General features: G+C 55.6%; 1 protein-coding gene across 2 annotated transcripts; it reads right to left on the minus strand.

The window, feature by feature from the left end:
• Positions 1 to 1,745: 1,745 nt before the first annotated feature.
• On the minus strand, positions 1,746 to 20,335 carry WSCD2 (WSC domain containing 2). Of its 2 annotated transcripts, XM_064465993.1 has the most exons (8): positions 19,609 to 20,335; positions 13,803 to 13,917; positions 12,413 to 12,597; positions 11,261 to 11,382; positions 10,077 to 10,251; positions 8,953 to 9,117; positions 6,439 to 6,639; positions 1,746 to 3,825 (listed from the first exon to the last, which is right to left on the minus strand). In XM_064465993.1, exons 1-8 carry the CDS (start codon positions 19,985 to 19,987, stop codon positions 3,473 to 3,475), a joined length of 1,695 nt encoding a protein of 564 aa, XP_064322063.1. In that variant the 5' UTR covers positions 19,988 to 20,335; the 3' UTR covers positions 1,746 to 3,472. The 2 variants fall into 2 exon arrangements, with proteins under 2 accessions (XP_064322063.1, XP_064322062.1); XM_064465992.1 differs by lacking the exon at positions 8,953 to 9,117 and having other exon boundaries at positions 19,609 to 20,072.
• Positions 20,336 to 20,801: the final 466 nt, after the last annotated feature.

The raw sequence follows: 20,801 nt of genomic DNA on the forward strand, positions 1-20,801 counted from the left end.
CAATTCAGTTTGGGAGGAAGGGCAGCCCCTTTCTTCTGACTTGCTTTCAGCCCCCAGCATCATTTGCATCGCTGGGGTCATTGCCCAGAACCCCCTGAATTCATCCCAAAGGGGCATCCGCTGCCTTGGCCAGGGAATGGAGCTCCAGCCCGAGCTGCTCTTGGGCAACATCTCCTCCAGCATCACCTCCTCCACTGCGGGAACCTGCCTGCTGAGTGCAGAACCCACATGGAATTGGGGGGGATGCAGGGAGTTTTGGTGCAGACACCGTTGCTAGGGCAACAGCTGAGTAACCCATCCAGCCCAGGAGGGAAGATGCTGCAGCCTCCACCAGCGCAGGACCAGGGAGGCAGGAAAAGGCTCCCGGGGATGAAATACTGCAGAAAAAAGATTAGTTTTTTTAATGCAGGAAGCTGGGGAGGGCAGTCACACCCCCAGCAGCCCCCACTGGGGCCGTGTGAGCCGTCCCCACCTAGGCATGCTCAGGGCTCACCAAGGCTGAGTCAAGCGGAAAGATTCACTGCTTTTAGAAATCATCGTGGAAATACTGAGCGTTGTCTACCCTGCCTGCACATTTGGTGCTCACCAACCAGCCAGGCTAACGGCATTACAGAGGCAGCTGAGCAGGGCGGCTATTACATGTCAAGAGCTTTGCACATGAAAATGATGCAGGAAGGATGGTTGGCTTCTCCTTCCAGGGGTAATATAAATTTTATTATTTTATTGCATGCCAGGCCCATGTGGTAAAAAAAAATAGCCTAGCATTTAATAAATAAATAGAAATAAAATAAAACATAAAACTTCAGCTCCTGCGTGTGACTCGGCCGTGCGTGCCAGGTGAGCATCTGCCGGCAGGATGGTGAACGCTGCTCCTGTGTTAGCTGGGATCAAGGCGAAGGCACGGACCCTCGTAAGCCAGGGGTGCGTGCAGCCAGATGTGCCTCACACACTTACAGGGAGGTAATGACTTCTGATTGCTCCATTTCATTGCAAAAAGAAAAAGAAAAAGCAATTGCAATGAAATAAAGGCGTTAAGCTCCTGTGATCCTCAAAGCCATGAGGAAAAAAATAAAGGTAAGCTGATGCTGCTGGTGCTCAGGCAGCTTCTTCTGTATGCCCCCCCTGGGGTGTGTGGACAGGGGGTTCCCCAGGCTGGAGGCGGCCCCCCTCCCTGCTCCCCACGCCTCCCCTTCCGCCTTACAAGCTGCAGCCCAGGACCCAGCGCATGGTGGCTGCACGCAATGTTGCCTCTTAATTGTTTTATCTTGGAGATGAATTGGCTTTTTGGGTTTAATTACTTCCGAGGGGTGGAAGGGAACGCTGTCCCTTCCACATACGATGCCTGTCAGAACAAATCACACATGGCGTGCGTCTCAATCGCTGCAAACCCAATATTATTTTAAAAATGGGATTTCACCAACTCCAGATGGCCAAAAGAAAAAGGAACAAATTGCACAGAGCCTGCTCTTGCTCTGGAGCTGAGGAAGGACGGGAGGCAATGGGAATAAAACCCACAGTAAATCTCCCTGCTCCCACCACGCACCCAAATAAACCTGTCTTTAAGGACACTATAAAGGTAATAAAAATCCCAAGAAGCAGCCACTTTGGTTGCACTGTTAGTGGTTTAGATGCAGGAATAACATTAATGTGATTAAAGGCCCCCATGTCCCAGGGGACATCCAGCCCCTGGTCTGGGATGGGTAGGGGGTGCTTGGATGGCCCCACAAACACACGGGAAGGCAGAATAGCAACAAAAAGCTCTCCTTTAATAGCTGGATTGACCTGAGGATTTGTTCTGACCGAGGTAGGCAGCCCCGGGGCCACCGCGAGCGGAGGAGTGTGGGCTCAGCTTGATTCCCGCTGCCAGGATGGGGCTCACCCACTCTCCTGGAAAACCTCCAGCCGTTTGTCAAGGGCAGAGTTAAAAACAGGGCAGCTGTTCCCTATAAACACATTCGCCCACCTCTGGCTCCCAGCAGCCCTGCAGAGTCTCTTCATGCAAAGAAACGGGGACTAGGAGCCCCCCAGCCCTGGGATCACTGCCCATGTCCTTTCTGTACGCATGTTAGAAAAATATATTTTATTTAAATTCTCCTTTTTCTCCGTGGAGTTTTCTTCTTTCTCTTTGAATATAGATTGAGCAGTGTCTCTAGATTTTGACCTGTCCAGGTATTTCTATCAAGACCAAGAGTTAAAAGCCAATCGTTTAACACCTAACTCTAGAAAAGGCTGCGTACAATATATGGCTTTTGCACCTACATCCAAAGGGGTCTTCCAGGTTGGAAGGGAGTGGGGGGGGAGAGGGTTTGTTTGCGACAAAGCCAGGCTGGGGACCAGCTGGGAGAGTGGCATGGGGTGGGGGACAGCCAGGGACCACATGCAGCTCTGCGCAAAGCCAGCCTGGTGAATGGCATCTTCCCGATGTGCACGGAGATCCTTTGGTTTCACTTGCTCATCAGCAGGCAGCGGGCGAGGGTGCGGGCAGGGTGGGGGTCCCGTGGCAGGGATATGGGCAGGATTCAGCCAGAGGGACACCAAAAAGCTCAGCCCCGTGTTTTGCTCCCCACTGCCACATGGGTTTGATGCAGCTGGGCTGCAGCACAGCTCCTGCTCGTGACCCCCAAAACTGCTTCTGGGGGGCTCTTCTGGTGCATCAGCTTTTGAAATGAGGCATGGATGTGCTTGTGGGTCCCGCAAGCTCTTCTGCCCAGGGCCAACATCCCCCTCTTGAGCATCGCCCACAAACGTGGGGATGGCTCCCACCTGCAGCCCATGGGTGGGGTTGCTGCAGCCCCCTGAGGGGGGGGGTCATGGGCCCCCCGGGGCAGCGGGGCTGGAGCAGTGACTGCAGAGATAGAGCAGCAATGTTGCCCGGTGCTGCAGCTCGGGCTGCCAGCCGTGCCTCAGGGACCCCCCTGTTCCCAGGCTCAGGGAGGGTCCTTGTGGCGCCAAAGGAGGGTGCACAGGGAGGGCACAGCCACCTCGGTCTCCCCGGCACAGCCCTCCCACTCTCCACCACCTCCAAGCGGGACCCATGGGAGCATCGCCCATGCAGTTCCAGACCTCAGCTCCTGCGGCGGTGTGCCGGTGCTGGGAGGTGAGCCAGGCACAGCACGAGCAACGCAGCATCCCTGCCAGCCAGCCCAGAGGGACGGGCACAAATATCCCGCTGCATTTCCATGGAGGGCTGTGGCAGCCGAAATGGGAGCGGAACAGAGCAGGAACCCTGAGGTGGGGAAGCACCCCCAACCCCTTGGGGTGCTACCGTGCCTGGGTCCGCACTGGCGTCGGCCAAGCAAGCTCAGCGATGGCTGGGTACCGTTTGTTGCTCATGCAGAGAGTTGATTAACAGCTAATAGCAGCAGATGGAGAATTAAAAGAAAAGCCACCCACTGGGTGGAAGTAGGAAGAGGCCGGGGAGACTGAGCCTTTCCTTGCCACGCACGGTCAGGTCCCCCCACCGTCGTCACCATCATCTCGGGTAGTAGTCGTCCGGGACACCCGACAGATTTCGGAGTTTCAGAGCCGTGTCCACCGTTTTGATGTAGCCGCTGATCATCTTCCTCATCTCAGGGGTGTATGGGTCATACTCCAATTTTCTCAAGCCAGATCGCTTAAAGTTGCCGTCCTTCTGTCCCTCAACACAGAGCAGCCTGTCCTCGCAGGCGGTGATGCCCAGCAGCCCCACCATCCTCTGCAGCTGGACAAAGAGGTCCCGCTTCAGATCCTCGAAGTGCACCACCAGCACCTTCTTGCCGTAGCGCAGCCAGTCAAGGGTGTGGGTCGCCCACCACGGTGCATAGTTCGCCACGAACTCCGGCCACTCTGGAAGGAGCAGACGACACGGTTAGTGGGTGTCCCCTGTGTGCCCTGCATCCCCCATCCCAGGCCCACTGCCTGCACTCCCTGCTGAAATCTTTCAATTATCCTTCTTGCTAATTGATCCTCCCATAAAAATCAGGTGATAAAAAGGATAATGAAACATCAATAATAAGCCACAACTCTCCTGGCAGTGCTGTATACATCTATCTCCCGATGCATAAAAGCTCTCGGTATCTGCCTCTTCCTCTTGTCCTCCCCCAGAAACCAATGCCTGATTAATAGCTTAACTGTATTTAATCCCCCAAAGAATCATTAAACACAGTATCTGTTTCATTAAACAGATACAGGACAATTCACCTTGTGTAATCATATCACATAAAACTTTGCTTTGGAACCATTCCAGGAATATCGTAAAATTAATGTCATGGAACCAAACAGGGGTTTCACAGTGCCCACGGCCTCTGCAGGCTCCACAGAGGGCTGAGAACGGGGTGGTGGAAGGGAAAATCCCCCCCAGCACTGGCAGCTGTGGGCAAGGCTGGGGAGACGGCATGGCTGTTTCCAAAACTGCCCCAAAATTAGTTCCTGGGAGAAGGAAACTGCTGGGGGAGCTGGGCTGCAGGGAGTGCAGCGCTTTCTGTAGGGAAGGCTGGGGATGGGAGCCCCACGCCCCATCTTAATTACTCACCTTATTGACCATTTTTTTTCATATGGATGATTTATTTAACCACACACCCAACCACTAATTGTGAACCTGGCACAAAGGAAATGGCCCCATTGAGCATCTGCTTCCCACACTGGTGGGAGGGCAGGGTGGGTGCTGATGGTCCTGCAGGGACACCCTGGCATCAGCAAAACAGGGGACTCCAGCCCCTCCCTGGTGCTGAACCACGGCTCTCAGCAACCCTCCCATCCCAATTAAAGTCCTCAAGCGGTGGAAAATCTCCACCTTTCCAGGCAAGTTGTTCCAATGTTTAATTAACCTGACAATTAACCCATCAGCTAATTACACGTACATCCTCCAGGAAGAATTTGGCGATGTATTTTGATGCGTGTCCAAATCGGACCATGGTGGGGTGGAGGGAAGGCTCCCCTTTGCCTGGCCCCATGTCTGGGGGCACAAGGCGTGGGACAAGCATGGGAGGGTTTGGGACCGGGAAAGCTCAGGAGGGTTCCCATGGTGCTGGGGGTCCCGCAAGGGGACTGGGGATCGTCCTGCATTCCCCCTCCTGGCTGTATCTGCAATTTACATTTGTCCTTTGGGATGCAGCGGATAGGGATGAAAACTAACAAGAGGCTCATACCCCACGTGGCAGGGGTGATGCCAACCCAGGGACCTGCCCAGGGACCGAGGAAGAAGCAGGACATTTCCCTTCCCTGGTGTTACTGGATGGGGCGGTGGGGAGAGTGGGGCTGGGCCATCTCCAGCGCTGCAAGCACATGGCAATAACGAAATCCAGGCACATAACAGCAACAACAGCAAAAGCTCCCCTTAAATAAACTCTGAATTAAGGGTAGCAGATGTTCAATCAAGCTAAATATTTTAACTCTTTCCAATGAAGTCAATTCCACAACAGCAATTTGTAAATTGCTATAATTAACAAGCCTCCACAAAATGCCTGTGCATGGGAAAGGTAGAGTCTCTGGAGCAGCTGGGCACACAGAAATAACACCCTGCCCCTGCCTTGTCCATCGGGACGGGCTGGCGGCTGCCACTGCTCCTGCTGCTGGTGCCAGCAAGAGGCAGAGCGCAGCAAAGGGGCAGGGGCTTCTCCAAGCCAGGAATTTTTGCAGGCACTGCCCTGTGCATCGGCTGGGTCTGTTCTGCTGTGCCTCTGCCTTGGCAAAGGACAGATAACCGGGGCTTGGAAGAGATCTCCTTCCCCTGCTAATCAGAAACTCAGGCACGTGTGAGATTGCACTGGGAAGGCAGGGCCGGAGCGGCACTGCCCCATGGCACTGCCAGGGCTGGCTCTGCTGGGGTGCGGGGCTGCCTGACCCCTCCCGACACCCACCCTGGGAAGGGTGGTCCTGCTGGGACCTGGCTTCAGTGGCAGCGTGGAGATGCTGCAGCCCCACACCGACACATGCGCCCACGAGGTGATAGATGGAGATGCCTGATGGATCCTGTTATTTTTTTAACCTCTCCTTGCTCTCTTCCTGCCCAGCCAACCATTCACGCCAGCTGCCTTTGGCCTCAAAGAGCTGATCTGAAGAAGGGGCAGAGTTTGGCTCCTCGGGCTCCTGCCCACCCTACCATTCCCCCCTTGCTGGCACCAGGCTGCTGTCAGACTCGCGTGCCCAGGCACTGCCACCTTCCTGCTGCTGCCCTTGTGACTCAACACAGCACTGAACAGCTGAGCATCTCTCCTTCCCTGTCCTGTCCCATCCCATCCCACCCAAGCAGGAGCCCTCGGCTGTGCTAGGCAATGCTGTGGGTCATGCCAGGAGATGGACATGAGGACCCCAAAAGAGTGGCACAGCCTGGGCTTCCCCCATGGAGACCAGACTCAGGCTCTGCTGGGCTTTAACAACAGCTTTACAGCTCCAGCAGCCAGGCTGGAGCTCGCCCAGCCCATGGGAGTGGGGCAGGGGCAGCCAAGCCCACCAGCCTACCTTTGCCCTTCCAGTGGGTGTGAGCCGCGAAGCCGATGTGCCCCCCGTATTTGCGGTTGAACTCCGCCATCAGAGCCTTGTAGGGGTTTCGGATGAGCAGGATGGCCGAATCAAAGGATTCGATCTCCTTCTGGCCACTCTCGTGGGTTTTGATGCAAATCGTCCTCCCACTTCGCCAGTGGTCCCTCTCGCCCTTGAACCCTGCCAGGACAGAGTAAGTGGGCACCTGAGAAGCAGCCAGTGCCGATGTTAATCCAAATAATAAATAAAAGCAAGCTGGGGAAAGGGAATGACAGGGATATCAAGTTGCAAAATATAGTTGGATAAAAGCAGTTGGGGCTTGAAGTAGAATTTCCATCCCTCTCCCAAATTTATTTGCCGGCGTTATGAGTCAGGCCATGATGTAAAATTCATGTATGAGAGAGTGGGTAGTGAGCACAGGGACCGAGCAGGGCTGCCTCCTCCCCAGCCATCCTCGGCTCTTCTCAGCAAGGTAGTCTGCAACAGCCTGATATTGCACAGCCCAGCTTTCCTCCGGGGGAAAGCACACTAGCATTAAATAACTGCATACTGCATTATCGTACCTTATGCTTACATTGGTGGGGTCAAGAACATATTTTTATAGCTATAGTCTCCCTGGCCACAGCATTTAAACTCTCCCAGTAAATGAAGAAGGGTAAAAACCCCACGCTTGTGGGGCTGCAGATAAGCCCAGGGGCTGCAGTGATGCCATGGGGGGTCCAGAGAGGGGACTGCCATCCTCCATGTCCCCTGCACGGAGTATCAGGGCTGATCCTGGCATCACTCCCAGACCCTTTGCACCCCAACACCTGCAAAGCACAACCCTAACTACCTGGGAACAGTGTGCTGGCGGCAGAGCTGAACTGAAGGGGGAGATAAGCAGTAAGTAGGTGTATTACATCAATTATAGATGAGTAATTTGCTTTCGACAGCCATGCCATGCGACACAGGGACGTGACGGCTAATCTGCCAGTTGCCTGGATACCTCTGGGCCCTCCGACATGCTCAGCCTAGAATAAACATGAAACCCACTCTCGGTCGGATGAGCAAAACTTTGCCAAGTCTTTTGCCTGGTGCTGGTCCCCTCCGTGGGCTGTGTGATGTCGGCTGCACCCTTGGTGGATGCCAGCACCAGGGGCTGGTATAGTCCGGGCTCCCTCACTCAGCACAGAGCACCTCCATCTCTGAATGGTTGAATTTGGCAAACCTCGAAGAAATGTGCATCGCTGCCAACATTGTTGGGCAAGCGGGCCTTTGCAGGGTCCCCTGGGTACAGACCTTGGCCGATTGTGTGGGTACCCTGGGTACAGACTGCACCAACTACATGGGAGCCCCAGGTACACATCCCAGCTCTGCCAAGGCTGAGGAGAGGAGGATTTCCTCTCAGAGCCGCAAAAGGGGAAGGAAAAGCAGAAGAAAACTTCAAGGTCTGTGAATAAAACTATTGTAAATGGCTATAACATGGAGGAACTGGTCTTTTCCCTCCCCCTTGCAATATGGTAGGTTATTGGGAGGAGCTGGCTTCTGCCTGAAAAAGCTTCGTGCCTGCCTCAAGCTTTTTTTTGTCTTGAAACTTATCCTTGCTGCTTAGTTTGTGGTCTCCAAAGCCCACGTGCTATCGGCACCAGTATGGTGCGCACAGTGCTGCTGCTTTGCCCTGGAGAGCACAAGAGGTGGGAGTGGCAGCACCCCTCCTCTATTAAATATTTACTGGGGAAATATCTGTGTCACCCAGGATGGGGAGATGGATCTCCACCAAATCTTCCATCCTGAGGAGAACAGGCAAATGAGATCATCTCCCTCCTCCACGCCCCCCATGAGCTCATCGGTGCTTTTTTGCACTGCAAATATTCATTAGTTTGGGTGTCAGTCTTCCCCGGGTGCCCTGACATGTTGCTGTTTTTAACTGCAGCTACTCAGGAGCCATGTGGGCGCATTTGTCCTCCAGGATACTGGTGCCACCAGCACCTCCCGCTCCCAAATCCTGAAGCTGGAAGACTGCACGAGTCCTTCTCACCATGCAGCCATGACTTTCATTTCTATCTCACTTTATGCAACCCAGGATGAGAATGCCAAGCCCGTGAACACCAGCTCCTGGGGAAATCTGATCACAAAACCACATGAACCTTTTCTTGGGGGCAAAAATGCAGGAATTGTCTCGTCTGCCAGGGTCAGAGCTGCTCCAATTCCTCCTCCAGAGTTCCAACCCCACCTGTGGATTAAAAACCACCAGTATGATGCAGAAACCCCAGTTCTGCCCCACATTGGTCCTGGCCAGGTTAGTGGGCAGCATGGGGTTGTTACGGGCAGGGCACATGCCATGTCAAGTCCCTTCAACACCCTTTGACACATCCAGTGCAAACCATCCCATGGAGCAGCATCTGTGTTACCCGGCTCTGCCATCCCTTTCCTGCAGATCCATGGGATGGCACGAGGACCTTCTCCCAGCTCAGGCGGGACCGGTGCACCCCCGGCAGCAACACCCCCTCTCACCTTTGTTGTAGAGAGACCCATCGAAGTAGTAGCTGCCAGTGTAGAAGCCGGTGGCCAGTTCGATTAGGTGGCGTGCCCAGGTGTTGCCGGCGCCGGGGAAGCTGGCCAGGGCCACCAGCTGCTTGGCATGGGTGGGGAGAAACCTCCTGTCCATGCAGCGGTTGTCTGCAGCAAGAACCGGCCAAGGCACGTCAGGGCTGCGGCACGATAGTGTGTTTTTCGTACAGAGATACCCAGCTTCCTTACAACGTGCTGCTGGTGCCCAGGAAGATGCTGGGGCAGGGTGTGAGGTGGTGGCCGCTATAGGGAAAGGCACCCTGCCTAAAGCACATAGGAACACCCCAAAGAGCCCTGAACACTCCAGAGTCCTAAGAAAAGAGCAGGAGGTGCTCTGCCATTACCGGCTGCTTGCTGCCTGTGTGATTAGGGGAGAGTGAGTAAAATGGGTGCATTTGCCAAGCAACGCGCCTGCTTTTTGTATCAACGAATGCACAAGCATTTTCAGCACGGCCTCAAATGCCAAAGCAGGGATTGTGTCAAGACTGAGCCACCCTGAGGCAAAACCACCTGAATTTGGGACCTCACTTGCTCCATTCAGCCCTTGCCCCTCCCTGCTCTTCCAGTAACAGGTTTCCTCTCACCCTGTGCTTCCTTGTACCCATCAGTCCCACCACTGGGACCTGCAGGGTGGTGGGGGACAGAAGCCCTCTCTGCGCAGCCTCCTGGGGACTTTCTCCCTGGCCACAGCCTTTTTCCCCCATGTTTTTTCCCCAGAGCCTGCCCCCCACGGCTGGCAAAGCTCTGGCTCACTGGTACTGCCGGTGAGAAGGAGGAACAAGCACTGGCAAGGAGGGATCCTGCTGGAGGCAGATGGCAAACTGCTCTCCCCTGCAGCTGAGTCAGGCAGTAATTAAAGCTGTTTGTTCAGGGGAGGATTGATTTCCTAGGAAATTAAAATAAATGGTAATTTTTAATGAAAGCCAAATAGATGCTGCAAGCTCACGCTCACTTTCTGCCAGAATCCCAGGAAGGGGTTGGGAAACGAGTGCTGGCACCTGTGCCGGAGTGGTCCCTGCCCGTCCCCCTGCCTGGCAGCAGGCAGGGTGAGCCGGGTGCCAGCTCACCTTGCACTTGGGTCTGGTAGACGAGGAGGTATTCAGCAGTGCCACAGCTCTCGAACTCCTCGCCGGCACATTTCTGGGCACAGAGCTGCTCGTCCTCGCGCTCGTGGAGGGTGAAGAGCGTGGTGGGGAAGCCGCAGCGGCAGGTGGTCCCGGCCAGGGCTGACAGCGGGTACTCCTGCAGGGATGAGCAGAGGGAGGGCAGCCACTGGCACCGTCCCCGTCCCCCATGGCAGACCCTTCCTCTGCCCCCCACACCCGTTCTCGCCACCCTGGCCCCACTGTGCAGCACAGAGCGGTTTGTAGCATCCTTCCAGCCAGCTGCAGCATCCTTCAATCTGGCTGCACAAGCAGCTTGATGCAGACACCCAAAAAAATCCAAGCCTTTTCCCGTGATGACTTTCCTGTGGCACAGCCGAGCAGCCTGCTGGTGCAGGCAGCAATGCGCCGTGCGCTGGTGCTCCCGGCAGAGCTGTGGCACGCCATTTGTGAGCTTGCCACCCACACCAAAGTTACTAAGAACCCACGGATGGCCCTGTGGCTGCCTCACCAGCATTTCCAAGCCCGGAGTTACAAGGCCCATTTGGCAGCTGCCAGGCTATTTGCTGCCAGGCTGCAGCAGTGCCGGGTTAATTGCGGAGCTCCAGTTATTTACACCTCCCAGCCCCAGCTCTCCAGTCAGTGATGGGAAAGTGGAGCAAGTGTCAGAGTGGCCACTTGTATTGAACCGGTGTGGTGGGTTATTCCCCATCCTCTGTTGTGGAGGCCATGAAGGGAGGCCAGGACGGTCCCTACCTGCAGGCCTTTCTCCTTCTCTGCCTGATAATTTACCTAATCTTCATGAATAAATACTCCAGCAATGCCCACTACCAACCTTTCCCCTGCCTACTTATAAGCATCACACCCCAGGAGCAAACAGCACTGCAGCATCCCTGGACCAGAGCGGGATCTCTCAATGCTCCTGCCCAAACCCGCCCCCCAGGGCGGCTGCTGCCTGCTGGAGGGGGCAAAGCTGCGGTTCAGTGTCTGTGTGGCAGACACACAGACAGTCAACATGATCATTTGTAGTTTGGATATACATAATTATTACAATTAATTGGATATATATACCCAGCATGGCCCTTTCTGATAATGAAGATTTATATGATTAAGCTTTCAGCCTGCACCTCGCCCTGGCCCCCCAGTACCTTCTCAGTGCAGAAGTCCACACACTTGTCCACCGACATGTTCAGCATGAGCTGGCTGATGGGCAGCGCGATGGAGACGTTGTCTGGCCGGCGGAAGCACCCCCGAAATATTGCGCTGCCATCTGCGAGGGAGAGAGGCCACAGTGGAGCTGAGAGCAATGCTGACCCAGCCATGAGGAGCAGGGGCTGCACCCCAAAAATGATGCCACTGCCACCCTGTGTGCCCCAGGCTCATGAGCAAGAGCCTCTGCGTGCCCCAGCATCCCCAGCCCCAGCCCACACTCCTCTTCAGCCACCCATCGGCACGGCGGCTACTTTTCTCCAGCTCTCGTCACGCTCCAGCTGTGAAGCCATGTTTGCTAACAAGCTCGCCTGGCTGCTTACGCTACAAAATCAGAGCAAAAGCCCTGGCAGCAAAGTCGGGTTTATTTTTTCCTCCCTATTTTTATCAGCTCGGTGATCCCAGGCTGCACGAGGGATGGAGCCAGGGAGGAAAGCAGGGCTGGGTCTGGCCTGGTCTGCCCCTTCCCCAGCACTGGTTCCCTGAGGAGCCCCATCCCTGGTCCTCACCCACCACTGCACGAACCCAGGCACCCTCGGCCCCTTTCTGGGACTGCTACTCCACCGGGTACCTGCTGGTAGGAGTTCTGAATGCTGCCACCCTCTTTCCCCTTGCTTAGGGACAAGGAAAGAAAAGCAGCAAATGTGGGTAATTATAGTGCTGCCTAATTGGGAGCAAAACTAACACTTCTGCCGGGGAGCAACCTTGGCTTTCTTGGAGCTCCTGTGCATCCTTCATCCCGCAGCCAGCTCCGCTGACAGCATACACTGAATACAATGATGGTACTGTTTGGCCATGGGGAAAGAGGTCTTCATCCAAAGTCCCCCAAATGCCCCCCGTTCCTGGTGAGACCCTTGGGGGTCCCTGCTCCACCCAGCCGCAGCCAGCAGCCATCCCCGCAGGGGGACCCCTGTGGTTCACAGGAGCAAAACCACCCGAGCCACAGACCTGAACCACTTTCAAACCACCTCTCCTGAGCTGCGACCTGGCTCGCACAGCACAGGGATGCTAGGGCTCACACCCCCCAGCACTGTGAGGGGTTCCCCCATTTCGGCACCACGCCGGGAGCTGCACTGATGCCACCAACTTACATCTCCTAGCAGACTCCTGGGCCAGCTCCAGGCGGTAGATGGAGAGGCGGTTGACCCCGCCGCAGGTGTTGCTCCTCTCCCCCTTGCACTCCATGTTGCACTCAGACTCGCTGGCATTTGATGCCTGGATCTTGTGCCCGCAGTAGCACTCGGCGCCGAATTCCAGCCCTGCATAGAGGTAGCCCCTGGGGAGAGGGAGACAGGTGGGCTCAGCACACCCCTGGGTGTCCCCCATTGACTCCGGCCATAGGCTCGTGCAGAGTCTGTGTGGTTTGGCAGGAGCATCCCCACTGCAGCCAGCTCACACCCAGCACTGGAAGCAGCACTGCATCCCAAGGATGTATTGTTGGACTAGATGATCATATTAGGTCCCTTCTAATGGAAATAATCTATTCTATTCTATTCTGTGGGAAAGGGCTCCACAGGCCACAGAGATCATAAAGCAGGAGACAGCAACATTTCTTACAGGCAGGGAGGATGTAACAGGTGGCACAGAGCAAGTATAAGTGATGGGGACTTTGCTGGGCTTCAAAGCAGGAGAACTGTGCTGCTCGATACAGATTGGATTTGCAAGGGGGAGGATGGCAGCAGAGGCAGCCGATTGCCAAGTGCCAGCGGAGCTGGAAAACCACTGGAGAGGGGCAGTGATGGACTGGCAAGTCCTACCATAGGGCTGCCGGCGCTGCGGCGGGGCTCTGGTGTGGAGCAGCCCCGCATTGGCACCACCGAGGATGTGCCGCAGCAGCTGGCTGAGCTCACGGCACGCGGCCGTCGTGGTGAGCATCCTGCTGAGGCAGATGAGCCCCGCGCAGGGGATGTGCCGCCGCCCCAGTGACTGGCAATGGCCCTTTGCAGCAATGTCCCCAGGTGCTGTGGGGTGCTGCACGGGTGGGCAGCAAATTGCCTGCAATGCTGTCCACCCTGCCGGCACAGACCACCTTTAGGACACATCATCTAATACTGGGGAAAGGAGAAAACTTCTGCAGCAAGGAATCCATGTGTCTCCCCAGCTGCTCATGGACATGCTTTGGCAGCTGAGACGGTCTGGGGAGGGTGTTTTGGTAGGGGCCAGTGTTATGATGGGGCCACCTCTGGGTAGAAGGAAGTGCTCAAGGCTCCCCCAGCACCAGACTGGAGCCCTTACATACCCCCTGCCCTGTACAAAGACAGAGCCCATCACCCACCCCAGTCTTTTTCCAGGGGAGGAAACTGGGGTCCTGGAAAACACCAGTGAATACAACAACCAAAAACAATTACATAAATCTAAAGAAAAAAGGAAGAAGGCGGGGGGGGGGAGGGGGGAGCAGCCAGGGCAGGGAACTGTGACAGCAGAGAAACCCTGGTGGTGCGTGGGAATTGATGAAGACGCGGTGCCCATCTCCCGCCCTACCGTTCGGCACAGTTGTCCTGGCAACGGAAGACTGTCATCTTCTTGTAGTCAAAGAAGGACACGCCGCGCAGTGTTCGCCGACGAGTGTTGTCCACGTAGCAGCCGATGTATCTTGCTGGAGGGACGGTAGAGGAAAGCAGGGTAAGAACCAGCTGGGTATGAACCCACCAATTTCCACCCTTCTCTTTTGAATTCTCCCTAAATAGGGATGTGCAGCAACGTACCCTGTTCATTTGCTTTAGAAACACGTGCTCTGGGTACAACATGCCCTGCAAATGCTGCAAGGAAAGGTAGGTAAAGCTCAGAAACCACTATGGTTAGAAAGGATGCTGTGGCTCTGCACTGAGGCTTCTCCTCTCCATCCTCTTCCTTCCCACTGGCCCCAAAACTGAGCAATACAGCTCCAAAAAGAGATGAGTTATGTGGTAAAATAACCCATCCCCTTCACTCTACCCTCCCAGGAACACAGGGTTGGGCAGAATGGAGAAATACAGTTGAAAAAAAAATTTCCTTACCCAGCAGCTCATTTTCCCCAGCCCCAGACATTGATGTGGAGGATATTTGCCCAGCACTAATGCTTGGCAAAGTAAAGACTGATGCCTGTGCTGAGAGCAAATGAAGATGCCAGTAGACAGGGAATAGAGCTGAATAAATAGTTATGGTGAAATCATTTATTTGACAAATATAGCCTTTCCCAATAATCTGAAGACCAACAGCCATCTCCTTGTCTGTGTGCCTGTTGCGATATTCAGTGTTGGCTCTGGTCTCTCGTTAGGGGCAAGCTGGTCCATGCGCTGTCCCTGAGCAGGCCTGCACCACCAGCACCCACACTGTCCCAGCTCAGTCTCCTTGTTAGGTGCCCTCACTAGTGCTCTGCTCCTGCTCCCACCTGAGCATTTGCTGTGGAGAAGATATATTGCCACTGATGCAGGGGTGCAGCGCTGGTGTAAGGATGCTCAGCATCCTCACCGCCACTGCTGCCTGAGGAGGACGGGGGTTTGGGGAGCCGGTGGGATTAGCCATCCAGTAATCAGCTAACGAGGTGTCCATTAACATGTTCTGGCAGAGGATGTGCAGGTTGGCCACCCAGCGCAGGTGCCCCAGGGAGAGGGGAAGGCAGCCCTGGGGACCAGTGGCCAGGTCTTATGGCCCGGGGGTGATGGCAGAGCTGTCTTGGAATCCCAGACCAGTCTGGTTTCAGGTACGCTCCCTGTTTCAGGTACGCATCCTCAATGAATATAATGGCAATCTTTTGCTTTTCGTTATCCTGAAATATCTCTTCCACTCTCAGGGCATCTTCTGCAGGATGCTGGCATGGGGCAACCCTGTCCTGGACAAATCCTGGAGCCTGTGTGGTGGCCACTGGCCTCTGGCTTTCAGCTGCTGCTGCGGAGTGCCAACGTGGGGACACAAAAGGAGAGGCTCCTGTCCCTTCAGGGCCACCCAAGCCAAGGAGCTGTTTTTCACAGCACCAAACACCCCTCCAGCTGTGTCACCCAGGGCTCTGGCCCCAGCACCCCAGCCAAGGGTCTTTGGGAAAGCACTGGGATACCTGGCAGCACAGGACTGAGCAGGAGCCAGGACGAGAGGTGAGGGCTCCCCTGTTCTGGTCAAGAGTGAAGCCATGGCTTTGGCAATCAAGATGCATCTACCCATGCATGATTACCAACCCGCATCTCCAACACATACCAAATTATCCCTCTAATAGTAGAGCATCTCCACATGTGTCACTCCAATACCAAATCATACTCTGGGATAATACTTTTCACCTCCTGCTTGCATTTTACATCTGTTGGGGGATCCCTGAACCAACTCCACACATACACCCCATCAATGGTGTGCCCCACACATAGACCCCCCACCCTCCCCACCACCCTGCATGGCGCAGACCCCACCAGCACTGCAAACCGCCTTCCCCACCCAGCCTAGGGGAAGGTAGAGGAGAAAGATTGAGAGAAATGTGTCTGATAACTTTAACCAGCAGAGTCATAACTCATTGCTCCCAATTACTCTCAGCATAACATGGCATTTCCACGGCGCTGAGTGGGTTTCGGCAGGTCAGCTCATTCCGGTCGTGACAGATCTAACCGGTGCAGGATTACCCCAGTCATTTGCACAGAGCCAGTGACTGATGTGCATTACCTTCAATCCATTGCTCTTGACATATGCGTGCTGCAACTTTGTAGGAAGGGAACTGGAATAATTAGGGACACACAAGGACAATAAGTGAAGGAGGAGCGAGCAGGGGGAGATGCTGAAAGGCACGTGGTCGGGTTAGGCACAGCTTGCAGGAGGGTACAGAGCAGTGAGAGAGGGACCTGCCCCAGCATGCAGCTCTCACAGGGGCAAGAGGAACTTTGGAAGCACATTGGAAACATGCATGTGCACAGACACACAGATCCACCCAGCAATAGTCATTAAATTCCCCAAAGGTCTCAATTTTCCAGGAGCTAGGCTGGTCACTGGGGCCATTGGCATTGCAAATTCATGTTGAACATGTTAATGTAAAGTTTAACGTAAAGCTTGGTCTTCCAGAGAGCACCACAACTCTCAGCCATGGTGCAGCACATGCGCACAAACCACTTTGGTGCTGGGGTCCCCATCAGATGTGGGCACAGGGTGCAAGCAGGGACCCCATGGGTGATCCTGCTTGTGTGGTGAAGTGAGTCGTACCCCTGCAATCCTTCCCCAACCCACAGGATGCACTCAGGGCTGCTCCCCTGCCCTGGCAGCAATCACTTTGGGTCACTAATGATCCCCCTTGGGGGCCATCCCAGCAAATCCCTCAGCCATGCTCTCCAGAGCAGTGCCATCAGGATCCGGCTCCTGTAAACCAGGAGTTGGCACTTCTGGTCTGTCTGGGGGAAATGCCTCCGTCTGTCCGTCTTCCCTCTTTGCTCGAGCAGCCCCAGCCCCTGCCGGGCTCTCCTGGCACCCATCACGGCCGTTTAGCAAGCTAAAGGCAGAACAGAGGTGTTTTCACAGGGCTGCGCTGCAGGGTGATGCTTGAAACAAATATCTGCCCTTGATTTTCCAGCTGGTTGATCAAAAGCTTCACGCTGGGCACTGAACCCCTCCAGCCCGCCGATGCTCCATTTGCAGCTGTCTGCCCCACAGAGCACTGGCAGCTCGCTGGCGACGGGCTGGGGGCTCACCCTGGCTGTATCAGTACCAGTCTGGCATGTGAGAAGGGAAATGCTCCATGGAAGCATGGGAAAGAGCAGGTGGATATTGGTGGCAGCAGCTTCAGGAAGGGTGGTCCGTGCTGACCAGCCCTGGGGTAACTCTGCCAGTGCTGGAAGACACAGGGATGTCTTTGGCTGCATGCCTGGGGTGGCCAGACCCCCATCCTTCATGACATTGCTTGCTTATGCATCACAGGGGAGCCCAGTGATGGCTGGAGACCATCAGCAAAGGACCAGAGATGGATGTGGCAGAGATGAAGCGATGCCGGGCATTGCCAGGCTGGGCCCAGTGCTTGCTCCCCCCAGCTTCACCATCCAAAAATGCCCCTAGATTTGAGGCAGGGGATGCACCTTCATACGGGGATGCAGGTAAGCCAAAGCTGTTCCCTGGCAGACGTGGCTGCCCTCGACCCACACCTTGGCCTGACCCTGGGTCTCCACGAGCATGGCTGGGAGAGGGAAGAGGAGGAAGAGAAGGGTAGAAGGGAGGCACATTGCCCTGGCAAGCCAGAGCCGCCCATCACGCTAGTTAAACCAGAGCTGATTTTAGGAGCAGTATTCCCTCTGGAACGACTTCATGTGGCAAAGCCTCCACAGCTGCCTTGTTAAGCTGTGTCCTGCTTAATTACCACCGCCGTTAAAATCTGCCTGTTCCTGCCAGACAGCCTGGGAGGCAGTGGGCATCTTGGAGAGGAGCAGGGGAGTGAGGCAGGTGCGCAGTGCCTGTCCCCGGAGGGTCCACCAGTCTCCCACAAGTACACTGGGCACAGTGGGCTCAGGGGACTTCTCGAGCTGGAGAATTTCTCCACACCATCCTGCTCGGGAGCTGCCAAGATATTTGTGCAGTGGCCCCACATCCCCTCCAGCTGTCAGGTCTGTGCTAGCTCCCATTAATTGCTGCCCACACCGAGCCTTCCCATGTGAGATCAAAAAGGGGAAAGATGATATTCCCAGACCACCTACAAGCAGCTAAAGCCAGTGATGCCTGAGCCCAGCATCTCTTCCCCATCCCTCACAGCCCCCACTGTAGCCGGGCAGGGGGAGGCAGTGGTGCCAGCAGAGGTTAATCACAGCGGACGCATTGCATATGGCCAGGGACAGGAGTGCTGCTTGGGGTTTTTATGGTGACTGACAGCTTGGGCTCGCGAACCATCTGGTGAGGATCCGCTAAATGTCAATTCGCATTAATGGAGCAACGTGGCCACACTCACCTCAGAAACGCTCCCAGAGACCCCTCTGTGCAGGAGCATGACAGGGAAGCCCCCTTTTATCTCATTTTAGCATGAGAAAGTCCCTTTAGCACCACAAGCCATTTTCCTCCTGCTTCCAAGCCTGGACCGTGCATCTTGCCCAGAGTGAACGCGAACACAGACCTGCTGCGGGGCCAGTGGCCGAGGAGGAGCCCCCTGCGCCCTGGGAGCAGCCTGGATGGGGGGGACCAAGCCTGGCTCAGCATGATGACCCCTGCGAAACCCCCAGTTTGCCTTAGGGTTGGGGGCTCCTGCTTCTGTCCAAGCCACACACCCCCTGCTCCATCAAGGGTCCAGGGAGCTGCGGCTCCCAGCCTGGGATGGCTGGGGAATTGTATGTGCTGAGCCCCTTGGAGCAGCTCCTGAACAAGCCCAGCTTTGGGGCACAGGCTTGCTTATGCAAAGCAGGCTTCACAGGCACTGGGGCTCCTCATGGACATACATCGCCCCCCACCAGAGTTTTCACCCACCCTGGGCCTCAGGAGAGAGGAGCAGGCAGTGACAGGCAGAGAAGAGCCCGGCAGCAACCCCACACCTCTCCAGCAGTTCCCGATTGCCTTCTGAGTTTCCTTGACTGGCCGATGCTGCAGCTCCTGCCCTGAACACTGAGCTGTGAGACGCTGGAATAAGCTGGATTGCTTTTTCTTGCCAGCCCACTTTATTAACAACAAGAAATTGTACGGCTCTCACAGCAGCTGAAGGCATGAGATGCTCCTTCGCCGGGGGGGGGGGGCTGCAGAGCCGGCAGAGAGGGGACGCAGGGTGTTATTTGGGTGAGATCTGCTGGCACTGGGTGCTCATGGGTGCCAGTGAGGGAGGCAGAGCTGAATAACTACTGGGATGCAAAAGCCCTGATGAGCAGTTCTCAGCCACCCAAATTCAGAGCAAGTGTGCAACCCTGTATACAGCTGCCTTCAGGATAAATAGATGACATTTTAAAAATCAATGAGAACTACTACATTCGCTTATCCTCATTCATTAATAACAGTCCCACCCAACAACACACCACGCACCCCAGGCAGGAGGCAGGCAGGGACCTCCTGGCTTGGAAGGCCGAACCCCAGCCCTGCCTGCACTTCAGTGCCTGCAAGGCAATTGCAGCCAGCCCCTGCCTGAACACCCCAGCAATGCAAACAAAAGGCCAGAAATCTGTTCTTACTGTTCATTGGGGCCAACAGAATTAAAATGGAATTTGGCTTGTGGTACAGCCAAAGGATGGGGTGAAGATGGGGTGCAGCCTCTCCCCATCTGGCACCCCCAAAAGCACATGACCAAACCAGCTCAGAGACCACTGCCGTGGCGCATGAGGCTTTCCCTGGGAGAGGCCAAGAGGATGGACCCCCTGCCTAGCCATGTGTCCCCAGCCCTTACCTCTGTCCTCCTCCTTCTCACGGCCGCTTCTGCCTCTGAGCGCCCGGCTCCGGGTGCTGCCGTAGTCTCCAGCTTTGCCCCTCTCCACCGGTTCCTTGGAGGTGATTTTGAACCAGGGTCCATGCCGCCGTCCCCCCTCTGGCATAGTCACCGCCGCCGCCTTGAAGCCACGGCTCAGCTGCATCACCCCCAGGTAGGGCAGTCCCAGCCTCTCACTGGCCCCGGGGCTGCGCTGGCTCCCCGCCACCGTGGGCTCCCCAGCAAAGCCCGAGTGAAGGAAAACCAAGCTGCCAGCCGCCAGGTAGAAAGCCAGCAGTGTGAAGAAATGCACAGGTTTTCGCCGAAAATACCGCTGGAGTTTTACCAATAATTTGGCCATAGCGTCTTCATCCCTTCCCCGGCAGCTGGTGCCGCAGGGGAGCTGCTCTCCGGCCCCAGGGATGCTCCAAAGCAGGTCTTTCCCCTCCCTGAGCCGGAGGTGGCTCCCGGGGTGTACCAGGGGAGCAGATGGGTGTCCCAAAAGTGCAGCGGGGGCTGCAGGATGAGACAGTGCAAAGCTATTGCCCAACCCTATAAAGTCCAGGAGGTCTGGTGAAGGCAGTGGGGATGGATTTTGGGGCCCCCCCCGCCATGCACAGTTGGTTTCTCCGGTACTGGCTGTCACCACCGTCCCTGGTTTATTCTCCTCCCGGCAAAGCCCCCCAGCTGTGCCCCAGAGACTTGACTGATGGAGGGATCATGTTAAGGAAATCAAGGGTTTGAAGGTGATTTGAAAGCCGATCAGCTGACGCAGCTCCTCTTGCTCGCCTTTCCGCTCGGCGGCACCGGCTCTTGCAAGCATCTCTCTAATGGAAACGGCACTGTCGCCCTTTCAGACAAAGAATGAAAAGTCCCTGGACAGTCTCAGGGCCTGAAACGCTGACTGGGACCCTTTGTCTAGCGCAGCCCCATTCATCTCACTCCCAGGGCAAGAAGTCTCCACCTGCAAGTCAAAGAGAAAGGCACGCTTAGGAAAGCATCCCAGGACGTGGGGAGGATCACAGTCCCGGTTCCCCCGCAGGGTGAGGAAGGATGCCCAGGCCCTTCTTCAACTTTCAGCCCTGCAGAGGGGCAGTTCAACGTGCCCCCGGGCACAAGGATGAGGGACAGGTGGGAGACATTGGTGCAGTGGGAGCAATGCTCGCTGCCAGCAG

This window comes from Phalacrocorax carbo, chromosome 15, assembly GCF_963921805.1.
Source record: "Phalacrocorax carbo chromosome 15, bPhaCar2.1, whole genome shotgun sequence".
Lineage (NCBI taxonomy): Eukaryota > Metazoa > Chordata > Aves > Suliformes > Phalacrocoracidae > Phalacrocorax > Phalacrocorax carbo.